This window comes from Myotis daubentonii, chromosome 16, assembly GCF_963259705.1.
Source record: "Myotis daubentonii chromosome 16, mMyoDau2.1, whole genome shotgun sequence".
Classification (NCBI taxonomy): domain Eukaryota; kingdom Metazoa; phylum Chordata; class Mammalia; order Chiroptera; family Vespertilionidae; genus Myotis; species Myotis daubentonii.
Window position 1 is genome coordinate 36047951 of NC_081855.1, and position 24886 is coordinate 36072836.

General features: G+C 35.1%; 1 protein-coding gene across 4 annotated transcripts in view; it reads right to left on the reverse strand.

Annotated features, from left to right (window-relative positions):
- INTS2 (integrator complex subunit 2) overlaps nucleotides 1–24886 on the reverse strand; it is a 45371-nt gene that overhangs the window by 17193 nt on the left and 3292 nt on the right. For 3 of the 4 annotated variants that reach the window (XM_059669776.1, XM_059669777.1, XM_059669779.1), the window contains exons 4-18: nucleotides 24139–24241; nucleotides 23173–23286; nucleotides 21308–21438; nucleotides 20665–20838; nucleotides 19468–19694; nucleotides 17215–17340; nucleotides 14952–15023; nucleotides 14749–14863; nucleotides 12439–12507; nucleotides 10728–10862; nucleotides 9405–9581; nucleotides 8355–8463; nucleotides 6000–6104; nucleotides 2313–2477; nucleotides 573–774 (exon numbers count right to left, since the gene is read on the reverse strand). In XM_059669776.1, the coding sequence (XP_059525759.1) occupies nucleotides 573–774; nucleotides 2313–2477; nucleotides 6000–6104; nucleotides 8355–8463; nucleotides 9405–9581; nucleotides 10728–10862; nucleotides 12439–12507; nucleotides 14749–14863; nucleotides 14952–15023; nucleotides 17215–17340; nucleotides 19468–19694; nucleotides 20665–20838; nucleotides 21308–21438; nucleotides 23173–23286; nucleotides 24139–24241 (2024 nt within the window). The remainder of the gene's footprint in view (nucleotides 1–572; nucleotides 775–2312; nucleotides 2478–5999; nucleotides 6105–8354; nucleotides 8464–9404; nucleotides 9582–10727; nucleotides 10863–12438; nucleotides 12508–14748; nucleotides 14864–14951; nucleotides 15024–17214; nucleotides 17341–19467; nucleotides 19695–20664; nucleotides 20839–21307; nucleotides 21439–23172; nucleotides 23287–24138; nucleotides 24242–24886) is intronic. The other variant, XM_059669778.1, reaches the window with a different exon arrangement.

Here is a 24886-nt window from a genome sequence, read left to right on the forward strand (position 1 = left end):
AAGGTCAGGAAATCATAGTAATTATAAGCATATTATTGTGACATATGGAGAAACATTAATGCCAGAATAAAAAGATAAAAGCTGAAAATAGTTGTCTTTAAGGAATAATATTCTAAAACAGGAAGGTACAGGCAGACCTTATGTACTATTTAACTTTTAAAGTTATGTCCATTTATTAATTTATGTGTCAGTTTACTTATAATGAATTTCTTTATAATTAATATGAAATTTAACTTACTTATAATTTAAAATTATTTTTTTATTTAGAAAGTATAAATATTTCCAGACCTCCTGAATCAAAATCTCAGGTTAAGTCAGCCCAGTATTGTAAGTCAGCCCATACAATCTATGGATGAATAGAGACCCATTTGACTAAAGACTAAATAAGTAACCAATGTTCTTTAAACTTACTGCACATTGAAATCACCTAGAGAATCGTTTAAAAAAATACCAATGTTTGACTCCACCCACAGACATTCTTCAAATATTCAACAATTTTCTTTAACATTTAAGTTTAGGTTATTGTATATAATCACTGCAACACATTATCTGTAATAATACACTAAAATTACCTTCTAGGCATCACAGTGTTAAGAACCATCCACAGTTTATTGACTGTTTGAAGAATTCGCCGTGGAACCCCTGCATTCAACAGCTGGTTCATATTGGATGTTAATACTTCTGCATATGGTATGAGTTCACTGGCAGAGAGTAGAGTCAAGTGTTCCAGAATCTGCATCACTTGTGTGTGACTTATTGGGACAGCTGAAAATGCTAAAAGGAAAACTTAGCAGTCATAATCTAAATTCCATACAGCTTACCAAAGATGAAGTAATATTGCTCTATCACAGCAATTTTTCAACCCATTTCATGACCTATGTAGTGACATAACATGACCTATGTAGTGACATAACTTAGTACCATTTCATCTCATGGCACACATAAACTAATTACTAAAATTCTGTGGCACACCAAAACATATATTTTTTGACAATATGAAAAAAAAATAGGTATAATTTTGATTCCTTCACACCTGACGTCTATTATTGTGTTGGCTCTTGTCATTTTTTATTTGATAATCTAAGGGAAAAGAGGTATTGCATGTTTTAAATATTCTTGTGTCACACTGGCTGAAAATTGCTGCATTATCAGACTATAGGTCAAGCAAATCAAGAAAACAATGTTGCTTTAAAAAAAGTAAAACTTTCAATCCAATATAGTTTTGGCTATATTTAGAGTAAAGACCTTAAGAAAAATTCATGTTAACTGTAATTATTTCATAGAGAACAAAAAATATATTATTTTTAAATTCACAGTAGCGACTCAAAGACAAATGTCATTTTCTTGATGATTCAGACTGATTTTAAAAATTGACTGAAATATGAAAATATTCCCAAGTATTGCTTTTGGCAATAGTATTCATTTGAAGGACGCAAATTTCTTGATGCCTTCTTCTGGGTGCCCCCTTTATAAGTTGTAACACCTAGCAGATTACTGTTAATAAAAAATTTCTAGAACTGTGCTTTTCAGTAGAATAATCACTAACCACATCTGGCTACTGAGCACTTGAAATGTAGTTGCTCCAAAATATGATGTGCTCTAAGTATAAAATACACACCAGATTGCAAAGACATGGTATGGAAAAATAGTAAAATATCTCACTAATAGTTTTTTATATGTTGATTACATGATGAAATGATAATATATTCCACTAAATAAAAATAATTACTAAAATTAATTTTGCCTGTTTTTAACTTTTTAATGTAGCTATTGAAAAGTTAAAATTATAAGTGTGGCTCACTTCATATTTCTAGTTGACTCAAGTGTTGAGCTAGAATGCCAACCCATTCAAAGCCCGTTCATTGTTCTGACCAAGTCAGGACCTTCCTAAAACCACATGACCTATGTAGTGACATAACTTAGTACCTACAAGAAAACAGAAGTGTGTCAGAAAAAAATGGTTAAAATTCAAACTTGCCCTGGCCGGCTAGCTCAGTTGGTTAGGGCATAGTCCCAACACACCAAGGTTGCAGGGGTTCAATCCCCAGTCAAGGCACATACAAGAGTCAACCAATGAATGCATAAACAAGTAGAACAACAAATCGATGTTTCTCTTTCTCTTTCCCTTCCTCTCACTAAAATCGATATAAAAAAAGGTTTTTAAGCCCTCACACTCAAAGAGAATTACTTAAAATATACTCACAAAAGCACTGTTATATCCCCAGGAAAATTCTGCATGATTTTAAGAATTTAATGAGCCTAACATTTCTTGATACTACTAAAGGGATAAAAGGACTATCAATTTACTGTACCTTCTTGGAGTTGTTCAGGAGAGTGGTTTTTGGCATTGTTAGTCAGGAGCATTCGCCTTAGCAGGGCACCAGTTCCTGTGATTTCTTCTTCACAGATCCAATCGTCCACAATGCATAAATGTGGATAGTTAGTTGCAAGGAGACGTAGTAAAGCAGAGTGCAACCCTTGAAAATATATAAAAAGTCCATTGGATTCTTCATTCTTAAACACCAAAATCATCTCTCCTCTCTCCCTTCTCCCTTCCATTTTCAGCAAGCCAAAGGAATTTGCACTTCTTGTGCATGCATACTAAGTTTGAGAACCTGTTCAGCAGTTCAGCTTGGGAATCTTTAAAAAGGAAAAAATAAAATAAAGTCTACTTTTTAAAAAAGGGGGTTAAGATTGTCTCCCTCCATACAACCACATTTGACTGACTTCAAGAAAAAAAAGAAAAGAAAAAAAAAGGGGGGGGGGGTTAAGGAAGCTCAAATGGAATGGGAAATCTTCCTTTTATTAAATCGAAGTCTTGTTTCCAACCTTTTGCTTATAACATCGTTTGCCTATTCATGACTATCTATAATAATAAAAGCATAATATGCAAACTAGACCAGACGTCCTTCCAGACAAAGCCAGGGCTATGAAGGAAGCCCAGGTCCCGGGTGCCTGCCAGTGGCTGGAGGGAAGCCTGGGTCTCGGGTGCCACAGGGAAGCCAGTGCCAAGCAGCTGGGGGAAGGAAAGCCTACTTTTGCACAAATTTCATGCATCGGGCCTCTAGTTATTAGAAAATATCAATAATGACAAAATAGGTAGCTATTTGAGCCACCCGCTCGAAATTTCTCTTTGAGTGTACTTTCTCTTTGCTTGCTCAAATAAAACTTTCTCTAGCGAGTTTGGGTCTTGGCTCTGAATTCTTTTCTTAGCCAGAAGTCAAATATCCAGGTTGTTGAACCCTGGTTTGGTCTGACCCCAGTGGTCCAACACCTTGTGCCGCTCTGCTGCCTCCAACAATAGAGTGGGACCTTGCCCCTGGGTGACTTTTCCGTCCAGAGCATAGAGCTGAGCAAGAGGTTTGGACCTTCTGACCTTCCCTCCCTAGAGATAACATCGAGGCCTCAGTTGTATTTCATCTCTAGGTCCAGATAAGCAACAAAATAAACCATGGCTCACTGTCGACTTCAGGACCAACTGCATGGAATAATGCCCCCCTGCCCTGGTGGTGGCCAATCAATCAGTGGAGACCACAACCCTGAATGAACACACCTGGAAAGCTACTGAATATTCTATTAAGATCTTCCCTGGGACCTCCCCTAAAATCTCCACCCTTTAAACCCTTAGGCCTGAGGACCCAGTGCACTCTCCTTCCAGGAACATGCCTGTGCCTTTCCCTTTCTCCCTCCCCTTCCTAGCCCCAGGCACATTACCATTGGCTTCCTCACTCCCAAGCTCCAAGGGCCCTTCCTTTCCTCTATAACTTGTTTCCTAAGCCCATTCCTTCTACCTATGTAATTTAACCAATAAATGTTCTCCAAAAAAATTTTTTTAAATAAATAATGACAAATTATGATACTGCAAAAATTTATAGAGAAACAAGTGTTGGCACATAAATAACCTAATAAATATTGTTGTTACTATATTATCATCAGAATTATAAGAGTAGTAATAATAGTATTAGTAGTAATAAAAGTACTTTAGATCCAATCACTCCCTTATTATGCAACTTAAATCAACTCCTAATACCACTGCTTAGTCTCAGAAGGGATAGCATCTGCTTCCTTTCTTATAGAAACTGCTTAAGCCCTGGCTGGTTTGGCTCAGTGAATATGACATCAGCCTTCGACTGAAGAGTGCCGGGTTCAATTCTAGTCAAGATACTCTGGTTTCTCTTCAGATCGTATAAATCTTTTGCCTTTTACTAGTCAAGGACACATGCCCGGGTTGCTAGCTCAATCCCCGGTGGGGGTCATTCAGGAGGCAGCTGATCGGTGTCTCTCTCTCATCATTGATGTTTCCATCTCTCTCCCCCTCTCCCTTCCTCTCTGAAATCAATAAAAATATATATATTAAAAAAAAGAAAGAAACTGCTTAAAATTAATGTTTCTCGCCTGGCCGGCATGGTTCAGTAGTTGAGCGTCAACCTATGAATCAGAAGGTCACAGTTCAATTCTGATCAGGGCACATGCCTGGGTTGTGGGCTGGATCCCCAGTGGGGGGCATGTAGAAGGAGGCCAATGAATGTTTCTCTCTCATCATTGATGTTTTTATCTCTCTATCACTCCCTGAAATCAATAAAAATGTATTTTAAAATAAATAAATAATGTTTTTGTTTAAAAGGACACTGTAACAATCAAAAGTGGTATTATTATTTTTTTAAATATATTTTATTGATTTTTTACAGAGAGGAAGAGGGAGTTAGAAACATCAATCAGCTGCCTCCTGCACACCCCCTACTGGGGATGTGCCCGCAACCAAGGTACATGCCCTTGACTGGAATTGAACCTGGGACCCTTGAGTCCACAGGCTGATGCTCTATCCACTGAGCCAAACTGGTTAGGGCTAAAAGTAATATTATTTTAAAATTTAAATATCTAAATGCACAAATATATGTAAAATTAAGACTATCCCAAAACAGTCACAAAAATGACTGCTTACAATAGTGCAAATTAATTTACATTCCTAATATCTTTAATAAAACATGTGTTGCCAAATGCTACCAGATATAACATCATTTCTTTGAAAATGAATTAAGCAAAGATACAATAAATGCAGACATCTACCTAAAGATGACCAAAGAAGGTTCATGTTCCTCCTTGAAACCAACAATAATAATGAAAATAATAGAAAATTTGAGCTTCAAAGAAACAAACAAAACCCAAACTCAAACATGATAAACAGAAATAAGGAAAAAATGAATTTCAAAAAATATTACATTTTTATTTGACAGTTTTACAGTAAAAATATTACAGTAATTTCATGCTATGGAGTATTATGAAGCAGTTAAAAACAATAATGTACATGTACGGACATGAAAAGATTTCCAAGACTCCCAGACAAAAAGCAAATCTCAGAAGAGACAGATATAATAACATTTATAATATCTTATTTTATTTTAATTTTACTCATGTATGTATCTATTCTCTTCAACCATATGAAATTAAATTTTTTTTTCTTTCTTTTTTTTTTTATTGCTTAAAGTATTACAAAGGGTATTACATATGTATCCATTTTATCCCCCCGAAATTAAATTTTTGAATAGTTGAATACATGCAATTTCATAGATCAACTTGTATAAAAAAAGGTCTGGCCCTAGCCGGTTTGGCTCAGTAGATAGAGCGTTGGCCTGCGGACCGATGGGTTCCAGGTTCTATTCTGGTCAAGGGCACATACCTCGGTTGCAGGCTCCTCCCCAGCCCAAGGCAACCAATTGATGTGTTTCTCTCTGTTCCTCTCTCTAAAAATCAAGGGAAAAATATCCTCAGGTGAGGATTAAAAAAAAGGTCTGAAATTACACACCAAAATAAAACAGCTAGGATTTGGGCAGGGGAGGAGGGGGTGTTTCAAGAAGTAAGATTAGAGAGGGAGGTAAACAGGAATTTCACTCTGGAATATTCTGAATTTTTAATATTGAGCGTCTATTAAATTTATAACATAAACAGAAGAAAATGTGTAACAGTGGATGTTAGCAGTAAAAAGTAAGTAAAACAAATACCTCCCAACTCCTGCTGCAGCCCTTGAGCCTGTCGAATAAGGAATTTGATAGGAATCTGATCCATTAAAGAGGCCGAATATGATTTTGGCTTTCTTTGCATGGCAGCTGTCAGTCAAAGGTAAAAAGCATAAGAAAAATAAAGTGTCAGAAACAACAGAAATCTTAACCTTCAACCCAAATGGGAACACAATGTTAAATTACTTTTAATTCACTTAATCTGAGAATACAACTCATAAAAGATGAAGGATTGCTACCAAATAGTAAATACACAGAAGAGCAAGAACATACCAAGGGCAAGATCTGGAAAATGTCCCAAAATTGAAACTAGTGGGAGGAAAATCATGAGTGAGAGAAGCCATATGCAGAAATGTCTTACACTAAAAAAAAAAAGTGGTAAGTCTAGACTCCCAAATACCATTAGGAGGACCAAATACAGTCAGGACCACATGGCTTAAACTAAAGCCTCATGATTCCAGCAGTTTTAATCTAATCATGTATAACTGTGGTGACTGATGCTTTTTAAAGGAAGTTGGGCACTATAAATTTCACTTCCTTCTCTCACAACTCCCTCTTTCTCTCCTTACTTTTGCTCTAAAAATCAATAAAAACATGTCCTTGGATGAGGATTAAAAACAAAAAGGAATGAGATTGCATTTAGGATTCCACTGGCTGCTTTATAGTTCCTCATATGTTCAATATTAATTACTATTGTCTTTAACTTCAAAAGTATCTAAAAATAAACTGTATTACCTAGTAATAAAGTCTTTAGATGTAATAAATAGGAAACATTTTTTAAGTATAAAAACTGGCCAGTGTGGTTCAGTTGTTTGAGCATCATCCCATGCACCAGAAGGTCACCAGTTCAATTCTAGTCAGGTCACATGTCCAGGTTGCTGGCTCAATCCCCAGTAGGAGGCATATAGGAGGCAGGTAGTCGATGTTTTTCTCTCTCGCTCTCCTTCCCTCCCTCCCTCTCCTTTCCACTCTCTCTAAAATCAATAAAAACGTATTTAAGACCAAAAAAACCCCCCCAAAACTGGAAATATAATGGTAATGCTCATATATTAACTGGGTAATAGTACACAGAGATTTATTATATTACTCTTTATTTCTTACACATATTCTTTTGGATTAATACAATATTTAACTAAAACTACACACATGTATTATATATTTTTAAAACCAAAAAAATATGTATATGTGAAAAAAAATACATATACACACATACACATTTTTTAAAAAAAGACTGTGATATCCTAATACTTCATTCAATCTCAAATTTCAGGAATTCCATATTTGAGCTTTCTATAGCTACCTGGTGGCTGTTAATGTTTATTATTAGGGCCAAAACAGAACAGTTAACAAGGTACTGAAACTACAATACAACTTCACAGACAGGAATAAATTTGAGGCAGATAATTATCTTTTTGGCTATTCAAGAGCAAAGTTTCCGCCAAAACCGGTTTGGCTCAGTGGATAGAGCGTCGGCCTGCGGACTGAAGGGTCCCGGGTTCGATTCCGGTCAAGGGCATGTAGCTGGGTTGCGGGCACATCCCCAGTAGGAGATGTGCAGGAGGCAGCTGATCAATGTTTCTCTCTCATCGATGTTTCTAACTCTCTATCTCTCTCCCTTCCTCTCTGTAAAAAATCAATAAAATATAAAAAAAAAAAAAAAGAGCAAAGTTTCCCATGCTGTGACATATTCTGCAGTTATTTATTCCCCTTGGAGATAAGAAACTAGAACTAGAAAAAAAAATCTACATCAAGAGAAAAAATTCTCCAAGCAAGGCCAATCCCTCCATTTGTCTTCTATATCCCATCTCTGTCACCTCTCACGGAATCACTCCAGAGATTCTCTCTATATTTATATTTAGTTAATAAGGACATTAAAATTATTAAAATACAGGCAATTCAGTTATCTATTAAATTAGCCTAAGGACTGAGCCTGAAGGGGTAACATACATGTATTCATGCATCAGAGTATATACAATGCCTACACTGCAAAGACTATAGAATAGTAGTTCTCAACCTTCTGGTCCTTTAAATACAGTTCCTCATGTTGTGACCCAACCATAAAATTAATTTCGTTGCTACTTCATAACTGTAATGTTGCTACTGTTATGAATCATAATGTAAATATCTGATATGTAGGATGGTCCTAGGTGACCCCTGTGAAAGGGTCGTTCGACCGCCAAAGGGGTTGCGACCCATAGGTTGAGAACCGCTGCTACAGAATGATGCTGAAGCTTGTTAGAATAGTTGACCTGACTTTCTCATATAACAGCTTGAGGAGTAACAAAATATAAGCAAATAAAATGAACTATCACTAGAAACACTCCCCCATGCACAACTTACCTAAAGTCTTTGTGTTTGCTAGGAGAGCTTCCTCATAAGACAGTATGTAGTAAAGCACCAAAAGCTGTGCTGTGATACTGAAACGCTGACTAAGGCGGGTGTTGTCACTCTGGAGGTAACAGAAATGCTTTAAAATAATGTTAAATTTCATGAATGCTTTTTTGATAGCAAAAGTATTCAAAATAGACTATTCAGTGTTGCTGCTCCCAAAACGGGAGGAACATTGCTGTGTTTGCATTACTCAGAGAGACAACTTGAAGTTTAAATTAAATTTGAGATGGCATGGGAGATGAAGGGCAACAGCTGTTACTCAACAGAAATCCCATCAGGCTGTGTCTGGAAAAAGGTTTACAGGAGTCTAAAGTCTTATCTGAAATTACCATAAAGAAAATAACTCCTAAAAAAGTGTTACACATTAAAATATATTTGTTAAAACATGTGACTATTTTTCCTTTTAAAAAAATAGAGAAAAATATTTTCTTCAAATCTACAACAAATGAATCTAGGTATAGCTAAAATCACGGGAAGCTAAATAAACCTGTGTTAAATGTTACATAGTCCTTTGATCAACACACATTCTCCAGGCATGCCTGACGTTAAAGTGAAGCTTTTAAAAGAATTCCTCAAAAAATGCCTTTTCGCCCGACTGGTGTGGCTCAGTGGTTGAGCGTTGACATATGAACCAGGAGGTCATGGTTCGATTCTCAGTCAAGGCACATGCCCGGGTTGCGGGCTCATCCCCAGTGAGGGGCATGCAGGAGGCAGCCGATCAATAATTCTCTCTCATCACTGATGTTTCTCTCTCTCTCTCCCTCTCCCTTCCTCTCTGAAATCAATAAAAATATAATTTAAAAGATGCCTCTTCAACAAAATACTTAGAACATCATTCTTTAAATTTTTATAAGTAATCTAAAGAAATTTAATCCCATTTTAATCCAGAACCACCTAGAAGTTCTCTAAGAATTGGTAAAAGAAAAATGAAATAAGTTAAAGAATAAACTAAAAGAACAATAAGCTTATTAATGTAAAAAAAAAAAATCACTATTTTACCCCAGTGACTCCTTGGAAAATGTCAAGTATCTCCTGTTCTGTGACTGGCTGATTTGTGGCTTCTGGATTAGATTTAGATGCAGGAGTAAGTACAGAATTTATGTACACGTCAATCAGAGGAAGTAATTGAGGATGGAGTGGAGTGGAGGTTTCACATAGCTGTCTATAAATCCAGTCCTAAAAAAAAAAAAAAAAAAAAGGTGATAGGCACTAAATCTATTATGGCAATAAGAAAAAGCAAGTGAAATTTTAATAGCACATACAATTTTACATGATTAGGAATCAGTGCACCTCACTATTAACTTTTAGCAGTTAAAAATATATTCTTCAATTTCACACTGTCTTTGATTTAAAAATATGAACTACTTTTATATCTAATTGAAAATATTGTCCAGTGAAAGATAAATCTAAAATGATGAGTTTGGGTTTTGAATTTGAACTTTCAGTTTTTAATTTATTTGTTTTTAAGTAGTGGCGAGAAAACTAAGTCCCTGCTATATCTGTATATACAGCACCTTATCTGTTGTTGTAGAAGACCTCACAGCAGAGAGAAATTTAGGAAGAGGAATGGTTCTTCACTGAGCAAACTCCCAGATGGATCAAGAAAGTGGCTTTGAAAACCACTTATGAGAGACTGTCACTTAACTCTACACAGACTGAGGACATGTAGAAATGTTGGGTGTGCATTAATTCGTATCTATTTCACTTGCTAAAAATATAAAGTAGAAGACACCAACTAGCTAGAAAATAACTTCAATAAATCATAAAAACAAGAATAATTAAAAGTGATATCAACGCACATATTGCTCATTTAAAAATGAAAAAAATGCACATATTGTTCATTGTTTTTTAAAAATAAAAGAACCTCTAGAAAAGGTTCAAACAGATTCCTATGCCTCCTGGGATTCAGCCTTTCCTCAGAGGCCCTTTTAACTGTTTGACATAGCCAACTATCACAAATTGAAAACATATCAAAATATGTACAAGCTGGCTATGGATGACTAGCAACTTTCTCAGTTTGGTGAATAAAACCAAACTACTAGTATAGAAATTGGCAATCTCTTACTAAGGCTTAATGAAATAGTCATATGCTATTAATGAGAATATAAATGAATTATTAACACTGTACATTTTGTAAATAACTAAATTTTTATTATTTAAAAAACCTAAAATTAAGTTCCTAATTACTATACCTATGTGAATGACTTCTAAGAAGATATATTTCATACACAAAACCCACAGTAAAGGCCTAAAAAATGAACCAGAACTGGGAAAAAAACATTAACTGAGGGTGTAGCTTAAAATATAAATGTAAGGCCATACTTTTATTGACACTTTGTGCTTGGTAAAGGAACGACTCCTGAGAAGCTGGTAAATACAATGAATAGGCAAAAAACCAGTAATGTTGGCACTCAGGTTGCTGGTGACAGGGACTCGAACTGCATGAGCTGTGACAACCTAAAAGGGAAACGCAGTATTAATACATATGATAGAACTAAATACAAAATTATTCTGAAAGAGGGAGGATTAAAAGGTAGACTGTCCATACTTAATACAAGTATAGGCCTTAGAAATAAATAAGAAACAACTGTTACATGATTTAATTATTTTTTAATGATAAGATAGCATACAAATAGGATTTGTGATGTTCTCTAATTTTTTAACTTGTTTTTAAAGATAGATATGTTGATGGTAGCATAGTATGTTAAAAAATATAAAATTTGGGCCCTGGCCAGTGTGCTCAATGGTTAGAATGTCAGCCTCCACACAGAAGGGTCTCAGGTTCAATTCCTAGTGAAGGGTACTTACATGGGTTGCAGGTTCAATTGCTAGCCCCTGTGGGGACCCATGCAGGAGGAAACCAATCGAAGTGTCTCTCTCACATCCATGTTTTTCTTTCTCTCTCCCCCCCCACCTCCCCTTCCACTCTCTCTAAAAATCAATGAAAAAATATCCTCGAGTGAGGATTAACAAATATACATATATTTGGAATCCATATCATCTGTGCTTAATGACTCTGGCTAAGTCATTTTATCTTCTAAGTCTAGTTTCATATCTACAAAATGGGACAATAGAGACTTACTTGCCTCAAAATCTTTTTGTGAGGTGGAAAAATTTTTTTGAAAAATATGTGAATTATGAAGTATCACATAAATATAAACCGGAATTTTTACTGTTATCCTCAGTGGCATGCACAGATCTCTATTGTCTTCTAGTTAGTTCAAAATGTGTGACTGTTATGTGGGAGTGTATGTGCATTGAGGGGAGAAGGAAGACTCTGATACAGAGATGAGAAATTACCCTAAAAGAAGCAATAATTAGCCCAGCCGGTATTGCTCAGTGGTTGAGCCATTGACCTATGAACTAGGAGGCAGCTGATCGGAGATTCTCTCTCATCATTGATCTCTCTCTCCCTCTCCCTTCCTCTCTGAAATCAATAAAAATATTTTTTAAAGTAAAAATTATGGATCCATGAGTATTTGCAAATATTTCATTTGTTAAGACATATATTTTTGTATTCTGAGGTTTAACATGACAAGTGAACCTGAGAATTAATGTTAAATTTTAGAACAGTCTCCTTCACTGAAAAAATAAAATATCCTTGGGAATAACCATGGAAACAAAGTGCTGAGGCCAAATAAGAACATGTAAATACAAGAATAAGGAATTTAGACTGTAATTTATAATCTAGGTAGAAATGAACCTCACAACCCAAAGGTTTAAATAGGTCTCTATTTTATTTTTCTTCTGACAAATCCAAATGATTACCCCATGTGAGACCCCTACCACTAATATCTAAGTACTCTAAGTATCTACTCAAAATCTCCAAAATATATAAATTTCAAATATGCTTTTGTATATAGTAAGTAGCTTTAAAAGTAAATTTTAAATGGGATTATTTTTACAGATGTTTCAAAGATTAAATAAATCATCACTGGAAACAAAAAAGAATAGAAAATACCTTACTATTCTCTTAAACTGAGATATACACGTTTTCCCCAAAGAATGTTATGAAAGAAGGTTAAAGAAATACCTGTTCAGTAAAAATTTCCTGTGTGAAGATATTCTTCATCCTGCTCAAGGAGCTGGGCTTAATTACAATCTAAAACAACCAAAAAAATTCCCATAGGATATAAAACTATATTAAGCACCATTTTCTCTGGTAAATTTATTATCTAAAATGACTGTGATATATAACATTAATGTTCAAATACTCTATTTCAGAAGTGGCTTCTCAGATCCAATATTGAAGTATGTTTTTCCTCAGAAAATGAGCCAACATATAAAAGTACTTGGTAAATAATATTATTGACATTTCAAGTCAGTGGGAAGAAGTGGATTATTCAATAAAGAGAGGTGGGCAGCTACCTTTTTGGGAATATTTATAATAAGTCCTCACTTAACATTGTTGTTAGGTTCTGCAACTTTGAAAGAAATGACAAACAGGTGCAGGCAAAAGCAGGGTTACAAAGAAGTAAAAAAAAAATACAATAATAAGTAAATAAATAAATAAATAAATAATAATAAAAGAATAAACTCTGTGTTTCATTTACTTACAACTATAAAACTACTTTTGCCCACCCCTGTATATTGAAACCAATTTTACCATAGACTAATTGAGAGTAACAAGAGTTAGGTTCCCACAGCATCTCATCAATGGTATAACAAAGTGACAATGAACAATACGATGTTATGGGACATGCTGTATATTTGCACACATGACTCCATATCCAAAATAAACTCCAAGTGTATTAATAATTTAAATGTAAAACATGAAGCCACAAAAATACTAGAAGAAAATATAGGTGACCATTTCTATAAACCTGAGGAAAGAAAAATATTTCTAAGCATAACAGCAAAGTAAGAACCACGAGAAATAATATGCACTATACACACACACACAAAAATAATAATTTCCAAGTGGCAAAAACAACTGGGAAAAATTAATTACAATATAATGTACTTCTCCACATTAAGGATTATAAAATACATCACTGATTTAATTAGTAGGGTTTCAAGAAAAAGAGGGGTGAAATACTAGCACATTAACATTACACATCATTTCAATTCAATACTGGGTAAAATATGTCTTTAAATTGATGAGATATGATATATACAGCATAATGGCATATCATTTATATATAAAGAGCCCTTTCAGTCAGTAAAATAAAAAATAAATGATAAAAATCCCTAGAGAAAAATTGAGCCATTGATAAGTATTTCACAAAACAAACCAGCCAAAACACATAAATTTTTTAAATTACAAAAAAAAACAAAAAACACCACTATAGCCCTGGCTGGTTTGGGTTGGTGGGTAGAGCATTGGCTGTGGACTGAAGGGTCCCAGGTTTGATTCCAGTCAAGGGCACATGCCTGGATTGTGGGCTCGATCTCCAGTAGGGTGTGTGCAGGTGGCAGCCGATCAATGATTCTCTCTTATTATTGATGTTTCTCTCTCTCCCTCTTTGAAGTCAACAAGAATATATTTTTTTAAAAAACATAGTTTTTGAAAGCAAAGAGAAAAAATCATTTAAAAAAAGAAACAACACTGTGAGCTATAAAAATAATGACAATCATATTTACCATAGTTTTCACTAGTAATCAAAGACAAAATCAAATTTCAGTAATGCCAGTGATGGTGAGAGTAAAGAAAAATAGGCACTCTCACTCACTAATGAAAATAGTTTGATTACTATAATCTTTCTAGAAGATAACCTGGCAATACTCATTAAACACCTTAACATCATCATACTCTTTTAGTTAGTAACTGCCTCAAAGAACTTTATCCTAAGGAAATAATCCAAACAGCATTTGATAATAAACATGTGTGAGTATCTGTGTATATATTTACATAAATAAGGTTTTTAATTTTCCCAAAATTGGAAAATTTACATAGCAAATAAAAAAGGATCCATTAGGAAAGTCATGACTGGTCCACATGATGGACTACGATAGAATCACTGAAAATTATACAGTATTAAAATACTTGATATGAAGAAATGCTCATCATATATTGCTAAATTCTTTAAAATTACAAAATATGTATGTCAATTTAAAGAAAGAACAGACACCAGAATGTTAACAATAATATATTTGATATCCCTAAACAATGAAGTTATATTTTCTCCTTCTTTTCTGTGTTTACCAAGCTTTCTACACTGAACATCTATTATTCTGGTAAATAAATGTTTTCATAATGTAATTTTTTCTAAGACCTCCTGGTAAAATTTCAAACTATTAAATTAAAAGTAAATTACTTCTACATGAAAATCTATTTACTTTACACTAAAAGAAAATGTCCAGCTTAGGAACCTTCTTTAGAAAGAAGACAAAAGAAAATTACCTTCATCCCCAAAGTGGAACAGACCAAGTCAATGATAGCACTAAGTTGGTTGCTATGAAAGTACATAGCGACCAATAATAACATCTCCCCAAAAGAAGCAGAAACGCCTGAAGTACTGTTGAAACAGAAAATAAAATATGAATTTCCAAACAGAGATTAAGAAAAACTTACTCAGCTAACTGAAACAAATGAAGTCCTCTTACCTCTCAAAATAAGCTTCTTCTTTTATCATCCAACTTAGCCACACTACCATTAGCTGCTCCTGTTCAGGTGTACTATATAAAAAATACCAGAATGTTACTGGTTTAACTCAGATGTAACAGCATAGGAGTAAGGAAGCATTCTGAAATTATTTTTCGTAGAAGTTATTTTTCCTTCCCTATTTTGAAATATCAATTCAAATTAATAGTGTGTTGAATTGCCCATTGTCACTGAGATACGAAGTAGTTGAGGTATGAAGTAGTTGTAGAGATGAAGAATGAGGGCCTATGCTTTTCTTTAAGGTTGTAAGTAGTCAAAATCTCTCAAAAGTCTTAATTATTTCCTTTCCATCTTTTACCTAGAAAATGAAATTTAACTTATAGGAACATTTTGAGAACTCAAAATTGTAGAAAAATAAGTGATCACTATTCAAAAAGAGAAGAACGATATAGGGAAAAAGAGACAGCTACAGTTCATCAGATATGAAAGATGGTTATAAAAGTATATCAACAATGACTTTTAAAGGAAATTCCTAGATTTAGATTGTAAAGGGCAAGTTAACTTTGACTTGTAAAAATAATGTTCATTGATCTCCTACTCCATTGTGGTATAAATGAATAAAATAAAAAACACTGAAAAAAGCCTGCTACCCCAAGCTAAGAAAACTGAAAAGGTCATTATTAGCCACACCCAAATCATTTTACTAATAAGACAGTGTTATACAGTAGAAAGTTACACTCTTTAGAGCCTATCCAGACAGACCTGAGTGGTAATCCCATCTCTGCTAGTTACTGGTAGTGTGACCCTGAACAAGAAATTTAAATAAATATAATGACCACCCTAGATAACCACCTGAAAATTAGATGAACAGAACTATAATTACAAAAAGTAAAAGGCAAAAGGTAGTCCTGGCCAGGTAGGTCAGTTGGTTAGAGCACTGTTCCAATACGCCCAGGTTATGGGTTAGGTCACCGGTCAGGGTACATACACGAATCAACCAATAAATAGTTGTAACAACAAACCAATATTCCTCTTCTCTCTCTCTCTCTCTCTGTCTCTCTCTCTCTGTCTCTCTCTCTCTCTCTCTCCCTCACCCCCCCTCTCTCTGTAAAATTAATCAATAAATATTCTTAAATGCAAAAGTAGGATGATCATGTGTAATTACAACAATAAATTTAAGGTCATATACAAGCACACAGACAAAAGAAGTAAAAAATATTGACAAAACATAAACATGGATGGGGGAATAAAAATGGTAGTGATTATAAAATGTGTTTGAATTTAAATGATCATCAACTTACAATAGATTGATATAAACATAGTTTTGGTATATTATATATGAAGCACATGGTAATCACAAACCAAAACTATGGGAGAAATACACAAGAAATAAAGAGAAAGGAATCCAAACACAATACTACAGAAAATCTTCAATATATAAGAGGGCAAGATAATAAGAAAGGAATAGAGAACTACATAAACAATCAGAAAACAATTAATAAAATGGCAATAACTACACACCTATCAATAATTACTTTAAATGTAAATGTATTAAATGCTCCAATCAAAAGACAAATAGAACAATAGGGAGGTGAAGGCCTGAGGCAGGCTAGAAGGGGTCAATGGGGGCAAAAAAGGGGGGCATATGTAATACTTTCAACAATAAAGATTTAAATTAAAAAAAAAAAGACAAATGGATAAAAAAGTGGTACATATATACAATGGAATATTACTCGGCCATAAAAAAGAATGAAGTCTTACCATTTGTGACAACATGGATGAACCTAGAGGGTACTGTGCTAAGTGAAATAGGTTAGGCAGAGAAAGACAAATACCATAAGATTTCATTTATATGTGGAATCTAATAAACAAAATAAATGAACAAGCAAGACAGAAGCAAACTCAAAGACGCAGAGAACAAATTGATGGATGCCAGATGGGAGATAGGTTGAGAGATTGGATAAAAAGGGTGAAGGGATTAATAAATTCAAATTGGCAGTTACAAAATAGTTACAAGGATGTAAAGTACAGCTTAGGAAATAAAGTCAATAATATTATAACAACTATACATGGTGTCAGGTGGGTGCAAGACTTACTGGGGGATCACTTTGTAAGTTATAAAAATGTCTAATCACTGCTGTACACCAGAAATTAATACAATATTGAATGTCAACTGTAATTGAAATTTTAAAAATTAAAAAATAAATAAGTAAACACACAAACAAACAAAAGCAGACCTTGAAAAAATAGAGCAATTTCAGGTACCTGACAAGTGCAGAAAAGGCCAGCAGCATACAAAAGGAAAGGGAAACAAAGCGAACCCCAGCAGGTGTAGCGGGAGGACGGCTCGTCATCAACTGGAGCAACTGTTCAGCTTCTTCCTCAGTTGGTCTAAAAAAGAAACACATTATTACGCTTTACTTTTTTTAGCTGAAGAAGGGAAAAAGAAAAAGGGACTTCCCAACAGTTTCACATTCAAATACAAGCTTTGTAATAATACCTCACTATTTATAAAATCTTTAATATCTTGAGTTGTGAAAAGCAACACTGTTGAGTTTACAACCAGTGTTCTTCCTTGGACACAAATACAGGCACTGCTCACGGTGCACAATAGTATGGAAGCATAAAAATAACCATATAAGCTGATGCCCTGGCTGGTGTGGCTCAGTTAGTTGGTTGTCATCCCATGCACCAAAAGTTTGCTGGTTCAATTCCTGGTCAGGGCACATGCCCGGATTGTGGGCTGAATCCCTGGTAGGGGGCACGCAGGAGGCAGCAGATTAATGTTTCACTCTTACAGATGTTTCTCTCGCTCCCTCTCTCTTTAAAAATCAATTCTTAAAAAATCATTAAAAAAACATATAAGCTGAAATTACACATCATGATCTTAATAATCAATGGAGAATATTTCAACTGTTCTGTGACCTTTAAATTTGTTTTTGTCAAAACATTACAAATTCTGTCAGTTATAATGCATAAGGAAATAAAAAACAGTAAAACTTTTATACAGCACTCTAACATTGAAAATATTAGACACATTGGGAACTAAAGTGTTTTCTTCGTAAAAAAATAAAACTATCAATACTAGTCTGAACAGCCTTTGTCTTCTCGTTGTATAACTTACAACACAAAGTGTATGTCTTTTCTAAGCCTTGATGAACTGTCATACCCCCTTCTAAGTTTGGTTCAACTTCCAATATGTTATCCCCTGTACTTTCAGTCATGAAATATCTGAGACTTCCTTTCATGTGAAGATTTTTGCCTGCATCACTTCCTCTAAAACTTCTTCATCCTTTTTGTCACAATAAATTTCCTCATTTATGTTAACAAGTTCATCTGGCTGCATATCTAGATTCTCTCAAATGGAAGCTGTGTCAACATTCTCACAAGTCAGCTATTTCTTCTATTTACATTTGGTTCAAATGCCACTTCCAACAGCACCACTTTTTGTGTCTTTGCTTCACTTTCATCTTTATTGGCTAATCCCCTCCTTCAGTTATCTATTTTTATAAAATGTCACATGGGTTTCAAGGAGACAATAGATGCACCCACTTTGCTGTCTATTCATAAACTGAGTAATCGATGTGTGGTGACCAATTGCTGACAGATTTTAAAAGAAATGATGCAATTGGCCATTGATCATGATGTGCATGTTATTCATACAGTAATCTATGGCTTAAAGAGCTCTCCAGCAAAGCTGGTATTTTACACAATTATGTGGTTAATGTATCATGGTAACTGATACATTAGATGTTGAGGGAGCATAATATTTAATTAAACAGTGGTAACTGAAATTCACATATATCAAAGCCATGCAAAGTGAGAATTGTGTAAAACAGTTGAGGACATTATTCAAAAGGATATAGTGCACTGACTAAATGATCAACCTTATGCTTAATAATCACATCATATCAATTGATGACCTCAGCTGTCATAGGAAACATAGGAGAGCTTTACTTCAACCAGCTGCATGGGCTGGTAAACAATCACTCACAGATCACTCCCAGTGATGGCGAACCTATGACACGCGTGTCAGAGGTGACACGCGAACTCATTTTTTTGGTTGATTTTTCTTTGTTAAATGGCATTTAAATATATAAAATAAATATCAAAAATATGTCTTTGTTTTACTATGGTTGCAAATATCAAAAAATTTCTCTATGTGACACGGCACCAGAGTTAAGTTAGGGTTTTTCAAAATGCCGGCACGCCGAGCTCAAAAGGTTCGCCATCACTGCATTATACTCATGTCAAGCTGTGGTGAAGCCACAGGTTTCTTAAGCTGCTTTGGCTTGTCCCATATTTACATAATTATATTTACATCAGACCAAAAAAGATAGATACATCCCAGCTAAGGATGTTTTGCCTTAAGACTTCATTCTTTATATAGGCCAGCCCACTAACTAAGCCCAACAGAAAATCCAAATCCTCAGAATAAAAGGCCTTTGACTCACTTTCTTGGGATTAGAAACAAGAAAGTAAAATGACAAAAAGGTAAAATATCGAATTATGGAATACTTGAGTCCAGCGATCCCCATCAAAGCACAGTACAGACGTAAGAGTGCACTGGCTTTCACAACATGCTCTTCTTTCAGCCCCGAGTACACAGACACATGGGGTTCGGTCTCCGCGTCAGCCTCGTCCGCGATGCGGGTGCTTCTCACTGTGGGAAGGATGCCGGTCAGCTCCAGAAGCAGCTGCCGTCGCATCTGCCAAAGGACAGAACTGCTGGTCTCTCTCTTCCTCTGTAAGAAATATGAGCCACAAGAAGAAGCAAGCATGGGACACTCAGTAAGTCAGAAGGAAGTTCAAACAGAGCTCCCCAGGTAAACACTTGAAATTGACCCCTTTAAGGAGGCTGTCATAACTACAGAATCTCATTTTAACCAATCGAGCACACTCAAAATCCACTGGTTCATTTCAAGAATACTCCACTCATCCTAATTTGGATTGGTTGTACAGAATATACTAAATTCAGTACAATTTGAATTGTAAAACATCATCTAAAATGGTATATTTTCAAATACATAATGACTAATGGAGTCGCATGTGCTATAGAAGTGCTCATATTTTGGAGACACAGACCTTGGGTTTAAGGAGCAGCTCTGCTATTAGTGAAGCATGCTTAGGACTCTGCAGATTCCCAAATGCTTTCAGGGAAACCAGGCAAAAAATGTGTCCTTAACCATTTGTATGCCGTACGCGTCTATAGACGCAAGCGGCAGACCTTTTTTAATTAAATTCAAAACATGGTGGCAGTTAACTGGTTAATAATACTAAGGCATTATTGGCCTTTTTTACTATTATTTTTACTATTATGGTGCAGTTCTCCAACAGTTTCTATGAAACCAGACATTAAAGAGATTTGCAAAAAATGTAAAAACACCACAACTCTCATTAATTTTTTTTAATTTTGGAAAATATGGCTATTTTTCATTAAAAGATGTTATGTTAACACTGAATAGATTATTATTTTTAAATAAATATTTCAAATATTTGTTTTCATTTCTAATCTGATAAATAGCAATAGATAAAAGCACATAAACAAAAGCTCTTTTGTATCCTCAATGATTTTTTTTTAATGTTAGGAGGGTCCTACGGCTAAGAAATTGGAGAACCATGGGTCTAATGACATCATTCTCAAAGTGTTTCTTCCTCTCTTACTAATTGCCAAAATATCCTGATCCTTGACCTATACAGATATTTATCCCTCACCTGTTGTCCATTTCGGATAAAAGTTCCAAACCAAGTCCGGACTTTCGCATTTGTTCCAAGAAGCAAACCACTAACAAAACAAACCAAGTCAGTCACTCCATCTTCACTAACTTCATTTTTAGTATGATCCAATGTCAAAGCTACTCCAAGGCCTGGCAAGTGACATTCTTCCACCTAACACAGCACAGAAAACAAACTGAACTCAGTATCATAAGGAAAAGAGCCAGGATGGTTCAGAATCTAAAGCCTCTAGAGCAGTGGTTCTCAACCTTCCTAATGCCACGACCCTTTAATACAGTTCTTCATGTTGTGGTGACCCCCAATTTCATTGTTACAAATTGGACGTAATTAAAGCAGAGTGATTAATCACAAAAACAAGACGTATTTATATATGTGTTTTCCGATGGTTTTAGGCGATCCCTGTGAAAGGGTCGTTCGACCCCCAAAGGGGTCGCAACCCACAGGTTGAGAACCGCTGCTCTAAAGTTTAGAGGAAGAAGTATCACAAAACATAAAAACCCAGAGAGGAAGGTAATACATCCAGGATATAATTATCATTTTCTACAAGATTCCAAAACCATCTTGAGAAGAGTTCCTGGTCCTAATATAAAGTCTTTTGTCTCATAAAAATAAGACCTCTTACCACCATGCCTCGGACCTTGAGAGCCTGAGAAGGATTCATTTTACATAAAAAGCATAAGGCATCTGTTCTGCGCCTTCCTCCAAGACTTTCTTCATCCTGTCGTTCTCCATTTTTGATCAGGCCTCTACAAACTGAACATTGAATAGTCTCTATTACTTTAAGCTTTGTAAGTAAAAAGCTAGAAAAAAATTTTCAGCCTTGACAAGCAATCATTTATGCAGATTAGACACTACAGAAGAAAAGGGTTAGGAAACTTGAAAGCACAGTAAAAGAAACTGGTAAAAATAAAGCACAGAATTTTAAAAAAGACTTAAAATATGCACAGTGACCTGTGGGACAATATCAAGGAGCCAAAAAGAGAAAGGGAATAGAAGATAAAAATATATTTGTCCAAATTTGATGAAAATTAAAAACACAGAGAAACTCAATAAACTCCAAGCAGGATAAACACAAAGAAATCATATCCAGACACATCATAATCAAATTTCTGAAAATCAGTGATAACAAAGAAAGTAGCCAGAATAAATAAATAAATACATAAATACATAAATACGTAAATAAAAATAGCCAGAGGCAAAAAGAAACATTATATACAGAACAGAAATAAAAATCACCACAGAGAACAGAATGACATCTTGAAAGAGCTAAAAGAAAATGTCAACCTAAAATTTTATACCCAATGAAAATATCTTTCAAGAAATGAAGGCAAGCCCAGCCCGTGTAGCTCAGTGGTTGAGCGACAACCTATGAACCAGAAGGTCACAGTTCGATTCCCAGTCAGGGCACATGCCCAAGTTGCTGGCTCAACAAACTGAAAGGAAATCCACAATTATGTCTGGAGATATCAACACCCTTCCCTCAGTAACTACTGGAACAAGTAGACAGAAAATTAGTAAGGACAGTGCTTCCAAAGAGCTTTTACATATCATGTGATAATCTCTTAGAAATGTAAGAGAAATATCAGTATCTCCATTTTATAGATGTGAAGTATCTTGATGGCAATCACATACATAAAGTATAATTGACAAAGCCAGAAATTATAACCCCCAGATTCAGTGTTTTTTTCCTCCATGACTCCCAATTCCCAAATTACCTTACTCAATAATGTTTTTACTTTCATATCACTCAGATCCAAATAATAATCTTCAATCACTAGTAGTTTGAAATAGACATGAAAAATTTCAATTGATTTTTCTTAATTTCTACCCTACACTTTTCTGCAAACTGATAGCAATAAGGCTAAAGAACAACGGCCTAATTGCTGGTATTTCTGATTACAGATACCATGCATTGACTGCTCCCTGGCTATTTCACAGATATATGTCTCCTCTCCTCTTTGCTCCCTGAGCATTGGGATTATATCTTCTAGTCCAGCCGTGGGCAAACTACGGCCCGCGGGCCGGATCCGGCCCGTTTGAAATGAATAAAACTAAAAAAAAAAAAAAAAAAAGACCGTACCCTTTTATGTAATGATGTTTACTTTGAATTTATATTAGTTCACACAAACACTCCATCCATGCTTTTGTTCCAGCCCTCCGGTCCAGTTTAAGAACCCATTGTGGCCCTCGAGTCAAAAAGTTTGCCCACCCCTGTTCTAGTCCTTTCGTATTTTTTATTGTCATAATATAGCACCGGTGCCTAATAGCAAAAAAAAAAAATTGCTACATACTCACTGTACTTAAAATGTTAATCTCAACGCAATTTTGAAACCTCTAAACTCAATATTTCTAAAATTAGTGCACACTAATAAACTTTCAAAAGACAAAAAATATCAAAACCCCATAAATGTTTCTTCTCAGCTCAAACAGAGGTCCTTACATGCCCAAGTAAATCTCTTCAATATCCCATTTCAAAATTATATTTACCTTCATTGAAACTATCAGGAACATTGGCCACCAACAGACACAAGAACCAGGCACCATTTCTAACATGTAGCAAGGCTTCAGCTACATCAACTATAGGAAGCAGGGAAGGGAGCTCTATGAGAAAACAAAGGCAGTGTTACTACTGAAGAGTGACATTTCATTGCATTTACATTAAACATCTTTTGACATTTCACTGATGTCATTTAAAAGCAATTAAGGCAATTTCTTTTCACAGTCTAGAGTTGAAGTGTCTAGCAGGACAGCCACCAACCACCTGTGGTTATTTAAATCTAAATTAAATAAAATTAAAAATAGCTCAGTTCCACCCAGATAGTGTGGCTAAATGGTTGGGCATTGACCTATGGACCAGGAGGTCACAGTTCGATTCCCCATCAGGGTACATGCCTGGGTTTGTGGGCTTGGTCCTCAGTGTGGGGCGGGTGGAAGGGGGGAGGGGAAAGAGAGGGAGACAGAGAGAGAGAGAGAAAGAAACATTGATGTAAGCGATACACATCAATTGGTTGCCTCCCACATGCACCCTGATCCAGGCCAAGGATTGAACCTGCAACCCAGGAACATGCCCTTGACCAGGAATCCAACCCGAAACCTTTAGTGTGCAGGCTGACACTCTAACCACTGAGCCCACTGACCAGGGCTTTTTTTTTCTTTTTCTTTTTTAGTTCTCACCCAGTGATGTGTTTTATTGATTTTAGAGAAAGCAAAAGGGAGAGGGAAAAGAAGAGGGGGGAAAAGAGAACGAGAGAGAGAGAGAGAGAGAGAAACAACTAGTTTCGAATCTGTGACCTTTAGGTGTGAGCTCCAATCAACTGAGCCACACCAACCAGGGCATACTATTAGTCGTTTTTTACTTAATTTTTTTTAAGGTACATTCCAAGTTAAGAAGTGATACAGTATCATTTAACAAAAAACTATAACTGAAATGTATCTTAGCATTCATTACAGTACCTGCTTGTAAAATACAAAGTACATCTGCAGCTTCCTCCAAATAGACTGGACTCTCAAATAGCTCAGATGACTTGATAAAAAATTCTCCACTGCAATCAGATACCTAAATTCAAAATATATATATATAAACTCTATTAATTTTAGGTAATTAATTAAATTCCTTACTAATTTTGTAATTATTTGTTCAGCTTGCACCCCACGTCTCTTAATATGTCATTAATACACAGCATCAGAATATGCAATATTCCATAAATTTGAACCAATGTAACCAATTAACAGTCACATTAATTATTATTCAGACATGACAGTATGGGTTTCTATAATTTATGTCTATATAAATATTTGGAGACATCTGGAATTAAAGATAAGACAATCCAAAGAAATGAACTAGAAATGCTACCTACATAAGTTGTAGCTGAAAAAAGAAAAAAAAAAAACCTGTAAACTTAAAGTAGCATAACAAATATAAATTCATGTTCAATGCTGAATGAACTGTGAGAAAAACAAAGAATAAAAATTTAAGTCAACAAAAGTACCTACTAACTTTATAAAAACTTTCCTAGAGTAGTTTTATCACCACATTTCCTATATGCCAGAAACATTCCACAACAGAAAGGTCACTTATTTTATTAGAGACATCAAGTGAGGTTATTGAGAAAAATATGTAGGAGAAATATTGGTTGAAATTAAAGACTTTCCATACAATAGAAAAGAGTAAAATAAAATAATTATAATAGAAAGAAATTTT